The following is a 14,543-nucleotide window of genomic DNA, read 5'->3' as shown; positions in this document are numbered from 1 at the left end:
ACGGATAGCAAGAAAGGTAGCCGCCATATTGGATACAAAGACAAACGACAGACAACGGTAACTAAGCAACCTTTTTTTTTCACTCACTACGCATGCGTACGATGAAACTCTAGAGTTAGCGACTGCTCTGACCAGTCGTTAAATATCCAAGGTAACAACGAGACAATAACGAGCGAGAGAACTAGCGATTGCTACGTGAAACGGCACTATAACTAGCGAAAGGCTAACTACCGATCGCTACCTAACTACTGCTTTGTGAAACCGGCCCCAGGTGAAATACATGAAAGCTTCTTCATGTCCATATGTGCATACATATCAGACTCAGATATTCAGCTAAAGTTTGATTGAAGATTTACAAGTCAACAGTTACTGTGATTCTGTAATACTGACTTGCCTCACTTGTTTTAACAATGAAAATTGCTGTCACTTAAAATCAGACACTTTTATAAGCAAGGAAATTCTTTGCCTACATTTCTTTTACTATTCATCAACAAACTGCAGATCAGTTACCTGACTGATTCTTGGTAGCAGGATCTCCATCCCAAAAATGGTAGTTGTAGTGGAGTTCACTGGTGCTATCAATGAACCCAGAGCAATTCACTGAGAAATTGGTGACAATCTCAAAGCCAGTGGAAGGAGAAACTGTGCATATTCCAGGACTAGGGCTGGTCCCCATTTGTATGACACATGATGTAGACAGCACTGTACCAGCAGACTGACTTGTACCTACAGACACACATGACATGATGTAGACAGCACTGTACCAGCAGACTGACTTGTACCTACAGACACACATGACATGATGTAGACAGCACTGAAGATATTGACATGACACTGCAGAAAATGTGTAAGATAGTCTTAAATATATGGGTATGTCCAAAGGACAAATCTTAAATCTTCAAATTAGCAAAATCCATTCATCTGTTGTCACAATACTTACCATGTATTGTGACCTGGTAGAGCTCCCCAGGTATAAGAACACCTGGTTTAATACTCAGTCCTCTCTCTGTTCTCTCAGTGGTGGTGTCCTGGCTCCAGTCCAGTCCCTGTACTGTGGTGTTCACTGGGTTGAGGTCCCATAGGTAGTCCATGGAGTCACAGTGATAACATACAGCTTCTAGGGACACCTTGGCTCCAGGGTCAGACAGCTTACACTGACCAGTACACCTAGAGAAACAACTGGACAATTAAATATGGACACCTTGGCTCCAGGGATAGACAGCTTACACTGACCAGTACACCTAGAGAAACAACTGGACAATTAAGTATGGACACATTGGCTCCAGGGTCAGACAGTTTACACTGACCAGTACACCTAGAGAAACAACTGGACAATTAAATATGGACACCTTGGCTCCAGGGTCAGACAGCTTACACTGACCAGTACACCTAGAGAAACAACTGGACAATTAAGTATGGACACTTTGGCTCCAGGGTCAGACAGCTTACACTGACCAGTACACCTAGAGAAACAACTGCACAATTAAGTATGGACACCTTGGCTCCAGGGTCAGACAGCTTACACTGACCAGTACACCTAGAGAAACAAATGGACAATTAAGTATGGACACCTTGGCTCCAGGGTCAGACAGCTTACACTGACCAGTACACCTAGAGAAACAAATGGACAATTAAATATGGACACCTTGGCTCCAGGGTAAGACAGCTTATACTGACCAGTACACCTAGAGACCATTCCCAGTCACTATCATCCTAATTGGGGATTTTTGGTAAATTGCAATCAACTTAAGCGGCACAGATATCTGTCAGGCCTACTTAAGCTGCTAGCAGGTAATTAATCATCATTAACAGCCTCAGTGGGGGTACCAGACATCAAAACCTCTTACGCTGAAAGCAATTTAGTGAGAAACCCCTTGGAGATGGATCCATCTTGGTAGATCGATCTAAGTATGGGAACCCAATCCAAGAGAAACAACTGGAAAATTAAGTTTGGAGAAGTATTTGGCTTCAGGGTCAGACTTTATACACCAATCTTACATGTCAACTCATAATTTGTGGACAGTGGGAAATATATGACAATTAAATTTTCAGTGGTTAAATCCTTTTCCTCAGAAAGAATCACCTCTGTTTTATGTAGAGCGCAGAGTGTTCAACTGTGCCAACTTTGTCTTCCACACTGTGAGGGCAGACACAGTAGGAGTGTAGATCTCTCACTATACACAGCCCTAGGCAGTTCATTGTGTTGCAATCTGAAATAACCATTGACATATGTGCTTGTGATATGAAACAGAAATTAATAATTGATTTATTTGAGAACTAGAGAAACAAGGCAGCAAAGCTGTCAAATGTACAGACAAAATAACAGAAAAAAGGATGCGAAAGAGGTAATTTTGCCAATTTTGATGCAATAATAAACAAGCCCATGGAACTTCAAAGTTACACCTTGAAAATGCCAATATGTGAAAACGTTTAACTGGCAGTAAGAATTACAAAACAGACTGCATTGCCTACTGAAGCTGAATTTTAGTCCCATGTTTCTTTCCTGTAAGTTTGAGAACAGTAACTGACATGGGTTTTCTTAAATGGTCATCATGGGAGCAGTGCCCAAAATAGTTTTTTTTTTTTAATTTTGATGCAATATTACATAATGTTTAAAAGCATAATGACCATCAATTTTAATAATAAAATATTAGTATTATGGATATTCAGAAAATGTGACTAGCAAAGGTCTTCAGGTCCATGGAACTTCAAAGTCACAACTTGAAAATGCCAAAATGGAAACAAGACAGCAATGTTCTGAAACGTTATTTTTTTTTCCCCAGTTTTATCAATTTCTAACATAAAAACAAAATTAACAGTTTACTACCGTTTTTATATGATCAACTAAGAAAATTGATGAGATGGGAAAAATATTAATAGAGCAGTGTTAAATGTCCAATTTCTTCCATTCTGAGATTCTGAACATAGTGAATGATTGAATCTGACAAACTGCAATGATATGAGTTTATTTCCATTTTTGACACTTTATTACACAATACACCATAACAAGTTTACCATCATTTTTACATAACCAAGTAATGATGTTGCAAAGATGCAGGGAATGCCAAACAAACACTTTTACGTATCTTATTAATTAAAAATTGAAACTGTTAACATGCCTAAGAATTTAATCTGAGGAAATGTGAAAAAACAGCATTTCTTTAAAATAATGGTCCGATTATGCTGATTTTTGAACTCAACCTGCGTTTTAGCAGGAATGACCACTCCTGTGAGTTTAATGACAATTGGCCTATCTGTTTTTCTTATATTGTGTTTACAGTGTTGCATATATGCTGAAAAGTGTAAAAAACAGCATAACTACTAAAATAGTGGCCCCATCATGTGGATTTTCGAACTTGACCTGTGTTATAGTAAGATCGATTACTCCTGTGAGTTTCATGACAACAGGCCTATCGGTTTTCCTTGAAATGTGTTTACAGTGTTGCATATATGCTGAAAAGTGTAAAAAACAGCATAACTACTAAAATAGTGGCCCGATCATGCCGATTTTCGAACTTGACCTGCGTTTTTCTAGGATCGATTACTCCTGTGAGTTTCATGACAACAGGCCTATCGGTTTTCCTTGAAATGTGTTTACAGTGTTGCATTTATGCTGAAAAGTGAAAAAAAACAGCATAACTTCTACAATAATGGCCCGATCATGCTGATTTTCGAACTTGACCTGCGTTTCATGAATATTCATCAGCTCTGTAAATATAAAGCCAAAAAGTAAAACTGCCTTCCACTTATCGTGTTTACAAGGGAAGTGCACGGCGCCGGTGACGGCGACAATGGCGACGACGGCGACGACAGACGCAGGTGATGGCAATATGTACAGACACATCTGTGTCTGTACATAAAAATAGTAGGGAGACAGTATCTTAAAATACAAATTATTATTATTATTATTATTAAAATAACATGAGTTCATATTCAGATATTAACAGCTGACATTATAATATATCAAAATAGTACCATTATCTATAAATCTATGACTGAAGGTAATATGTGATATTTTTGTTCAAAAATATGTTCAATATTTCTAAATACGTGGGCAGATTTGATCCAAGCAGGTTGCTGTCTGGGTTGAGTTGGTGGCGCCACCTGTACACAGGGCCTGTTCACTGGGCACATTTGGGTCGTGACAGGTACGGTTTCTGGATGTGGTTCCTGTCCCACACAGCACAGAGCAATCACCCCAGGCTCCCCAGGCCAACCAGCTCCCGCCATCTGGATATATATATATATAAACTAAATTACTTCAAATATATAAATTAATTAAAGCTAAAGCCTAATTAATTAATGTATGTATTTATAGAAATAAATAGAAATATATGTCAGACCTTATAAACAGAAGAGGCTTTTGCAAACTTGAACTGAAGATTTGTGAGCATGAACGCTCAAATTTATGACTCAAGACATCAATTAAGAACCTGAATGTAATATTTTTATGGCCACAAGCATACCGCTGTCTGGTCCATGAACCATAAATCTGCTCATCTACCAATTTGGTATGTTCTCTATATGAACTGGAGATTGTCGAGAGCAAAATTCTGACATATACGTACGTACTTGGTATGGACAGTGGATTATATGTGTACGAATACATTAGGCCCCTCTTTTTTATTTTTATGGATGACATCCTGCACGTGCACAGATTTTCCTATGCTCTCCGAAAAAAAAAAAAAAAAAAAAAAAACTCACCCCAAAGAAGTCGGTTATCACAAATGTCTTTATTGAATTTTGCCAGAAACTGAGCTTTCTGCACATGTGTATTATCGCCACGTGGAAATTGGTGGCTTTGCCGTCAAATTCATCTCTACGATTACTGTCAAGTTACACAACAATTAAAGTCATAAAGAGGACAGAGGCCGTCATTTTGGATTAATGGTAAATATGCCATTGTTATTGGGCATGGAGATATCACCTGTCTATAATTATACGAAAGGCTGGCGGCAACCAGCGATTATCGCCTGGAAAATTTCAGTGACATTCTGTCCAAAGCAGAAAATTTTTTGTAGCAAAAACAGGGTCAACAAGGGCATTGAGGTATTTGGTGGGCTGAAGGTCAGACAGGCCACCCGACAGTTTGGCTGCTTCGTGCGAGTCAAAGTAGACAAAACAGCATTGACTGAAATGACCTTTAATAGATTTGGTAGTATTAAGCATATCTTTGCATGATTTTTTACATTTCTGTGAAGTGTGCATAATGCTTTAATATTCTGAGAGCACAAATAAAGACACACTGTTTGTTTATTATTTGTTTTATTTATTGGTATATCAACAAAATGCATAAAATAACCTTAATATAGATTTGGTAATATGCAGCATATCTATGCATGACTTTTTTTTTACCTTTCTACGAAGCATTGACAATGCTTTAATATTTTGAGAGCATGGATAAAGACATAGTGTTGGTTTGATACGTGTTTCTGTAGTAGATTTGTTTGTGTACTGTGTACTGACACCATTCCTTTACGTAAGCAGTATTTTTTTTTTCCCTCTCACACCGATTTCGGGATCCCCAGAGGATGTCATCCATAAAAATAAAAAAGTGTGGCCTTAGTATCGCTTGATAAAAACCTTTTGAGACTGTTTTGAGGTTAAATTGGGACTAAGTGACCAAAACAAGTATGATCACACTCCTCATATTCTGTCATTAAAGAACTATTGGGGCTTGATGAAGTTGCCAAAAATCCTTTCTCTTTTGCCAAACACATAGACTGAGCTCTGGAGAAAATGACACTCTTGTAGGACTAGGAATCTTGAGAGCTTTAATTGGTTGTATCATTAAAAATTAGTCCTGGGTTGAGAAAAACAACCGGTATTGACAGAAGGGTCCACATGAAAGCTGGCCCAGTGGTTTGTGCACTCTGATGTTAATTAAGGGAGGAGGTCTTGTTCATGGCATCTGTTGCATTGTTAATAAACAACTGGCAAATAAATAATTTCTAAGATATTCCATCTTAAGCAGATATGGAATAGGTTGCTTAAAAGTGAAATATTTTAAGATAAAATTTTTGATAATTATGATAAATCTTGCAAGCTTTTAATATTGGTACTCATTAATTGTTTAAATTTTAGGAGTTGTCCACCATATTCTTACATCCACAGACAGGCGGTGAGCCACTCCAGGTTCCGTTGATTAGACAGGTCCTGGTGGTGTCCCCAGAGACCACTTTGTACCCAGGCAGGCAGGTGTAGGTGATATTGGCTCCTGTCACATTCCCGCCCCGTTCTTCAACAACATTTGGAATAGATGGGAATTCACACTCTGAAACCAAGATATGATAGAGACAAGTATTTTGGTGTAAGCAGAGTTCCTGTGGAAGTGATCTCTTGATGCACTTTGATAATAACCATTGTGTCAGGCTCAATTTATGGTTATATTTGGGGGTCTGATAGAGTTGCCTTTCAGCTTTTCTCACTTGCAAATGAAAATAGAATGAAAAATTATATCAACAGGTCTTTTAGCTCCCACTCAAAATTCAATCCGTTCTGGTTCATTGTTAATTATAAAAGAGCAGTGCTGGGAGGAGAGAAACATCAACACAACTGCAAATGCCTATATAGTTCCAAAAGTAACCGGTCCATGCATCTTCCAAACCATTCAGATTTAATGCACATTCTCAACCAGGCCAACTTAAAATATCTGAAATAAAGGTATCACAATCTCCTCCGAGCGCAGCCGAGAATTAATTACAGTTTCGGAAGTAACTCGCTCGCTTTGCCAGTAATTATGCCGCAGGGTATCCAGGGCACAGACAGTGATCACAAGATACCGAAAATAGATTTTTAATTATTTAGAAAATAGATTTTCCATGTGAACGGAGCCTTAATGAATAAAATTTGTTAACATACAGATCTTCCAGATTTTTTGTATACACTTTCCCTTTTAATACAAGAAAAGAAAAACAAAAAGTGTTTGATTCTTGTCCTGCAAATAATTTTTGTAAAGTTGCTGTCTCACTTGGACATCCCTGTGTGTTGCATTGCTGTGTTTCTGAATTAGGTCCAAGACCAGAACAGTCATTGCCATTAAAAGCTGGAGTAGGGTTTGTGCAAGTTCTGGTTCTTGTTTGACAGCCACCTCCACATGTAGAAGAACAAGTGCCCCAAGTGCTCCACTGACTGTATCCTCCATCCACTGAAATATAAGGTATTTTGTACAATAGTTCTTGAAGACTGACCAGCTGGATACCATAACATCAGTTATATAGCTGTAGACCTTTTTACATTTAAATATACAAGATGGCATACTTTATTTTAATTAATACATCCTGAATAAAACAGTATTAATGGTACTGCATATGAATAAAATCTCAACAAAAAGAACATATAATTTACCTGGACACCCCTGAGTATTACACTGTTGTAACTCCAGTCTGATTCCCACACAATCAGCACCTCCATTTTGTGGTACTGGATTGGTACATGTCCTGGTTCTTGACTGGGAGCCTCCACCACAGGTGACATTACAGGTGCCCCATGAACTCCAATTTGTTAACCCACCATTGACTACAAATGAGATGTGTAGAGATATGCTCTATTAATGAATAAAATTTGTTAACATACAGATCTGCTAGATTTTTTTGTTTACACTTTCCCTTTTAATACAAGAAAAGAAAAAAAAATGTATTTGATTTTTGTCCTGAAAATAATTTTTGTAAAGTTGCTGTCTCACTTGGACATCCCTGTGTGTTGCATTGCTGTGTTTCTGAATTAGGTCCAAGACCAGAACAGTCATTGCCATTAAAAGCTGGAGTAGGGTTTGTGCAAGTTCTGGTTCTTGTTTGAGAGCCACCTCCACAAGTAGAAGAACAAGTGCCCCAAGTGCTCCACTGACTGTATCCTCCATCCACTGAAATATAAGGTATTTTGTAAAATAGTTCTTGAAGACTGACCAGCTGGATACCATAACATCAGTTATATAGCTGTAGACCTTTTCACATTTAAATATACAAGATGGCATACTTTATTTTAATTAATACATCATGAATAAAACAGTATTAATGGTACTGCATATGAATAAAATCTCAACAAAAAGAACATATAATTTACCTGGACACTCCTGAGTATTACACTGTTGGAACTCCAGTGTGATTCCCACACAATCAGCACCTCCATTTTGTGGTACTGGATTGGTACATGTCCTGGTTCTTGACTGGATTCCTCGACCACAGATGACATTACAGGTGCCCCATGAACTCCAATTTGTTAACCCACCATTGACTATGGATAAACATATGGAAGAAATGGGCAAAATCCCCAGAGGGATATGATGGATATAAGCCAAACACATGGTAACTAATGACAATATGTCCTGTATACAATGTATACAGTTTCTTTTACCCAGGTTGCTCATTGTCTGCTGTCTGGCATAGAAAGTCCAAAACTCTGACCCAGCTTAGTCATAACATATCAGTGAACTTTAGTACTAGTAGGCTTAATAATGTGCAATATTTTTAAGATATCTCTATATCACTGGGATAAAAGATGGCCACCATATGCATTCTTACTCCTCTGTGGTAGTTTATTTCCAGTTACAGTTATAAAATCAGTGTACGGTAATGTGCCATGAATTTCGAACAGTAGAAAATATTTAAATTTGGGAAAAGATCGTTTTGGCCGAAATTCATGAAATGGAGGTGCTCAGAACTTCCAAACGTTCAAATTTCTTGGAATTCTGTCAATTTTGACTGGAAGTTGTCTGTTCGTCACTAGGCCTTATGTTATCTTCTCCCGATGATCTATTTAGAGTTACCATAATGTATGATGGGTGAGTGTCAGTAATTGGGTGAGTGTCGGTAATACATTTGCTTTCACCCGATCACTGTGTATGGCCGAAGGTGCTAGATAACGAGCGGTACTGTTGGCTAGGGACGCAAAGCTGCATCGTTATCAGTAGTGTCGTTTTTCAAAAGTGATTCTGGCAGCCAGAAACAAGTGTCGTTTTTCAAAAATGATCTTGGCGCTCAGAATGGGAGTGGACGGAGGGAGAGACAGTAGGCGATTATAATCTACCACGGCCAGATAACCTTTACTGTGGAAGCTTAGTGTTACCGTTGCTCCTTTCCGTGTGCTGAAACCAACACGACAGCCGATCGGTGTCTATGGCGAGAGTACAAATAGCCTTTATCTGCGATTACCGTTGAAGTCGGGTGGAGCCTTATGCGCGAATGCGTCCTCATCTTGCCGTGCGCCGGTTGGTGTCTTCGACGCATATATAGCATTCACTGCGGAAGCCAGACTCAGCATTATGGCCTCTCTCCGCCGTGCAGGGAGGCCACTACGACTGCAGATTGATATGTGCGGCACACAGGTTACATTCACCATGGCAGCCGAACTGTGTATTACGGTCTCTCTCTGCCGTGCGCTGCGACCAAGATGACCGCTGATTGTTGTCTGCAATTAAATATACTAGGTTGAGGGGTGCAGGGCTCGATGTCCACTTTTTTTGCTCAGGCAACCCAATCCTGACCAGCAGCTTTTCAACAACGCAACTGATTAGCTGGCACATAGTTGCGCCAATGTACACATTTGAAAAGTGTGTACATTTTGTAATTTAAACCATCTTCAAACAAACATGCGAGTGATAGGTAATCTAGACTAAACCGAAAAGGCAGTTATCATCTATTCGTTAGCAATTCAAGTGAGACAGAAACGCCATTTTCATATTCATTTAAAGGACTGGAAGATCATCAATAGGAGATCATGAGTGATATGAGCGTGATGATAAGGCAATTTCCACACTAGTTCAAGCGACTTCATTACTGTATTCGTCAGCAAGAGATCTTCAGCGATCCAAGCAAGACTAGAAGCTTGAACTTTTTGTCCATGCTAAAAGGCAGTTTTCATATAGTCAGCGGGAATAGTTTGCAACAGGGGCGTAACCAGGCATACGCACGGATGCACTGTGCAAGCCACATCGAACAACAGTACCACACCGTTATTTAGAATTTAGCTTGATACAAGCAGGCACAATCTATATAAGTGCCCAAAGTTTGTGTCAGTAAGCCCCTTGTTAAATAAATATTCCGTTATGAGCAAGGCTTTTCCCAGCTAACCGTCCAGCCGTCATTTGGACGGTCGCGGCCATCACCGACGGCCTATATTTTCAAAGACGGCTAGACGGCTTAGAACTGTTTTTTTTTTTTTTGGAAAAATGACATGTTGGCTTGTCGGGGCAGCCGTGGACGTTGTAAGAAATTTTCTTAGAGTAATTTGACGTACCCAGCTTTTACGATGCGTCACAGATGAATGGTACTACTTTGTAGTGTACGCTGATATTCAGTCAAGATGAAACTACTTCCTTAAGCTTACAAAATGCAATAAAATGTTTCTGTTAACTTTAAGATATACATTCCACACTGTATGCAGCAGTGACAAGAGTGACCTTTATGTGGTACACTCTAAGCAAACTAACCGCCAATTTGTGAAAGGGGACACATTCTGGTCTTTCATACATACAGCAACTGACAAAGCTGATTGACAAAAAGGCAATTTTCAAATTTTCAGCGAGAGATCGTTCGCAATCCGAGAGAGAGACGAGGAGGCAATTTTCATATTTGCTAAAAAGACTTTGTTAGCCAAAGGGCAAGACAAGAACGCAATTTTCGTATTGTCTGCGGGAAATCGTTCGCAATCCAAGTGAAAGGAGAAAGCTCATATTCTTTCAATGACTTTCGTTTGCGGAAGGTCATCAGCTGGAGATCGTTCTCGATCTAAGCGAGACGAGGAGGCAATTTTCATATTCATTCAAGGGGTTCGTTCGCGAAAGAGTTTCAGTGGAAAATCGTTATCGATTGTTTTTAACCCTCCCTCCCCATTGAAATTTTTTTTAAAATATTTTTTTCATTTCATTTGTACATTTCAAGGGACTTCATTAGCGGAATACATATATTTTGTAGCACAATGACCCTAAATGGAATCTTACGGATACTGAAATGGATTGAAGATTTTTCCTGAATTGAATTAGAGGAAAATTAGGAGTATCTCACCTGGACACCCCTGAGTATTACACTGTTGTAACTCCAGTCTGATTCCCACACAATCAGCACCTCCATTTTGTGGTACTGGATTGGTACATGTCCTGGTTCTTGACTGGGAGCCTCCACCACAGGTGACATTACAGGTGCCCCATGAACTCCAATTTGTTAACCCACCATTGACTACAAATGAGATGTGTAGAGATATGCTCTATTAATGAATAAAATTTGTTAACATACAGATCTTTTAGATTTTTTGTATACACTTTCCCTTTTAATACAAGAAAAGAAAAAAAATGTATTTGATTTTTGTCCTGAAAATAATTTTTGTAAAGTTGCTGTCTCACTTGGACATCCCTGTGTGTTGCATTGCTGTGTTTCTGAGTTAGGTCCAAGACCAGAACAGTCATTGCCATTAAAAGCTGGAGTAGGGTTTGTGCAAGTTCTGGTTCTTGTTTGAGAGCCACCTCCACATGTAGAAGAACAAGTGCCCCAAGTGCTCCACTGACTGTATCCTCCATCCACTGAAATATAAGGTATTTTGTACAATAGTTCTTGAAGACTGACCAGCTGGATACCATAACATCAGTTATAGCTGCAGACTTTTTCACATTTAAATATACAAGATGGCATACTTTATTTTAATTAATACATCATGAATAAAACAACATTAATGGTACTGCATATGAATAAAATCTCACTAAAAGAACCATATAATTTACCTGGACACCCCTGAGTATTACACTGTTGTAACTCCAGTCTGATTCCCACACAATCAGCACCTCCATTTTGTGGTACTGGATTGGTACATGTCCTGGTTCTTGACTGGGAGCCTCCACCACAGGTGACATTACAGGTGCCCCATGAACTCCAATTTGTGAACCCACCATTGACTACAAATGAGAAGTGTAGAGATATGCTCTATTAGGCTCTGTTCACATGGAAAATCTATTTTCTAAAAATCTATTTTTGGTATCTTGTGATCACGGTCTGTGCCCTAGATACCCTGCAGCGTAATTACTGGCAGCACGAGCAAGTTAATTCCAAAGCTGTAATTAAATCTCGACTGCGCTCCGAAGAGATTCTGATACCTTGATGCATTGCTTGCCATTGGATCGTAACAGTTGCACTCATATCTGTTGTGTGTATAGCTTCTTCATCTTCTTCATCTTGTTGTTGCACAAATTCGACAAAAACATATTTCAAAGCAACCACGACCACCATTTACTTTCTAACTTCCTACTATGCATGCGTCAAGGTATCAGAATCTCCTCCGAGCACAGCCGAGAATTAATAACAGCCTTGAAAATAACTCGCTCGCTTTGCCAGTAATTACGCCGCGGGGTATCCAGAGCAAAGACCGTGATCACAAGATACCGAAAATAGATTTTTATAAAATAAATTTTCCATCTGAACAGAGCCTTAATGAATAAAATTTGTTAACATACAGATCTTCTAGAATTTTTGTATACACTTTCCCTTTCAATACAAGAAAATAAGAAAAAATGTATTTGATTTTTGTCCTGAAAATAATGTTTGTAAAATTGCTGTCTCACTTGGACATCCCTGTGTGTTGCATTGCTGTGTTTCTGAGTTAGGTCCAAGACCAGAACAGTCATTGCCATTAAAAGCTGGAGTAGGGTTTGTGCAAGTTCTGGTTCTTGTTTGAGAGCCGCCTCCACAAGTAGAAGAACAAGTGCCCCAAGTGCTCCACTGACTGTATCCTCCATCCACTGAAATATAAGGTACTTTGTAAAATAGTTCTTGAAGACTGACCAGCTGGATACCATAACATCAGTTATAGCCGCAGACTTTTTTACATTTAAATATACAAGATGGCATATATACTTTATTTTAATTAATACATCATGAATAAAACAATATATATGAATAAAATCTCACCAAAAGGAACAAATAATTTACCTGGACACCCCTGAGTATTACACTGTTGTAACTCCAGTCTGATTCCCACACAATCAGCACCTCCATTTTGTGGTACTGGATTGGTACATGTCCTGGTTCTTGACTGGGAGCCTCCACCACAGGTGACATTACAGGTACCCCATGAACTCCAATTTGTGAACCCACCATTGACTACAAATGAAAAGTGTAGAGATATGCTCTATTAGGCTCTGCCAATGGAAAATGTATTTTCTAAAAATCTATTTTTGGTATCTTGTGATCAAGGTCTTTGCCCTGGATACCCTGCAGCGTAATTACTGGTAGCACGAGCGAGTTAATTCCAAAGCTGTAATTAAATCTCGGCTGCGCTCAGAAGAGATTCTGATACCTTGATGCATCGCTTGCCATCGGATCGTAATAGTTGCACTCATATCTGTTGTGTGTATAGCTTCTTCATCTTCTTCATCTTGTTGTTGCACAAATTTGACAAACACATTTTTCAAAGTAACCGCGACCACCATTTACTTTCTAACTTCCTACTGCGCATGCGTCAAGGTTTCAGAATCTCCTCCGAAATCAGCCGAGAATTAATAACAGCTTTGAAAATAACTCGCTCGCTTTGCCAGTTATTACACCGTGGGGTATCCACAGCACAGACCGTGATCACAAGATACCAAAAATAGATTTTTAGAAAATAGATTTTCCATGTGAACGGAGCCTTAATGAATAAAATTTGTTAATTAACATACAGATCTTCTAGATTTTTTGTATACACTTTCCCTTTTAATACAAGAAAATAAGAAAAAATGTATTTGATTTTTGTCCTGAAAATAATTTTTGTAAAGTTGCTGTCTCACTTGGACATCCCTGTGTGTTGCATTGCTGTGTTTCTGAGTTAGGTCCAAGACCAGAACAGTCATTGCCATTAAAAGCTGGAGTAGGGTTTGTGCAAGTTCTGGTTCTTGTTTGAGAGCCGCCTCCACAAGTAGAAGAACAAGTGCCCCAAGTGCTCCACTGACTGTATCCTCCATCCACTGAAATATAAGGTACTTTGTAAAATAGTTCTTGAAGACTGACCAGCTGGATACCATAACATCAGTTATAGCCGCAGACTTTTTTACATTTAAATATACAAGATGGCATATATACTTTATTTTAATTAATACATCATGAATAAAACAATATATATGAATAAAATCTCACCAAAAGGAACAAATAATTTACCTGGACACCCCTGAGTATTACACTGTTGTAACTCCAGTCTGATTCCCACACAATCAGCACCTCCATTTTGTGGTACTGGATTGGTACATGTCCTGGTTCTTGACTGGGAGCCTCCACCACAGGTGACATTACAGGTACCCCATGAACTCCAATTTGTGAACCCACCATTGACTACAAATGAAAAGTGTAGAGATATGCTCTATTAGGCTCTGCCAATGGAAAATCTATTTTCTAAAAATCTATTTTTGGTATCTTGTGATCAAGGTCTTTGCCCTGGATACCCTGCAGCGTAATTACTGGTAGCACGAGCGAGTTAATTCCAAAGCTGTAATTAAATCTCGGCTGCGCTCAGAAGAGATTCTGATACCTTGATGCATCGCTTGCCATCGGATCGTAATAGTTGCACTCATATCTGTTGTGTGTATAGCT

At 38.9% G+C, this 14,543-nt stretch overlaps 1 protein-coding gene across 1 annotated transcript in view; it reads right to left on the bottom strand.

Annotated features, from left to right (window-relative positions):
• LOC106151007 (uncharacterized) overlaps window positions 1-14,543 on the bottom strand; it is a 52,036-nt gene that overhangs the window by 12,019 nt on the left and 25,474 nt on the right. Inside the window, exons 16-31 of the mRNA XM_087014123.1 lie at window positions 14,115-14,285; window positions 13,748-13,924; window positions 12,912-13,082; window positions 12,545-12,721; window positions 11,711-11,881; window positions 11,336-11,512; window positions 11,001-11,171; window positions 8,062-8,232; window positions 7,685-7,861; window positions 7,348-7,518; window positions 6,971-7,147; window positions 6,107-6,274; window positions 4,051-4,230; window positions 2,084-2,210; window positions 941-1,167; window positions 511-726 (exon numbers count right to left, since the gene is read on the bottom strand). Of these exons, the coding sequence (XP_086870249.1) occupies window positions 511-726; window positions 941-1,167; window positions 2,084-2,210; window positions 4,051-4,230; window positions 6,107-6,274; window positions 6,971-7,147; window positions 7,348-7,518; window positions 7,685-7,861; window positions 8,062-8,232; window positions 11,001-11,171; window positions 11,336-11,512; window positions 11,711-11,881; window positions 12,545-12,721; window positions 12,912-13,082; window positions 13,748-13,924; window positions 14,115-14,285 (2,829 nt within the window). The remainder of the gene's footprint in view (window positions 1-510; window positions 727-940; window positions 1,168-2,083; window positions 2,211-4,050; window positions 4,231-6,106; window positions 6,275-6,970; window positions 7,148-7,347; window positions 7,519-7,684; window positions 7,862-8,061; window positions 8,233-11,000; window positions 11,172-11,335; window positions 11,513-11,710; window positions 11,882-12,544; window positions 12,722-12,911; window positions 13,083-13,747; window positions 13,925-14,114; window positions 14,286-14,543) is intronic.

Source organism: Lingula anatina, chromosome 5 (genome assembly GCF_051362555.1).
Source record: "Lingula anatina isolate TDL-2025a chromosome 5, LinAna3.0, whole genome shotgun sequence".
Classification (NCBI taxonomy): Eukaryota; Metazoa; Brachiopoda; class Lingulata; order Lingulida; family Lingulidae; genus Lingula; species Lingula anatina.
This window is presented reverse-complemented; position numbering and strand designations above follow the sequence as displayed.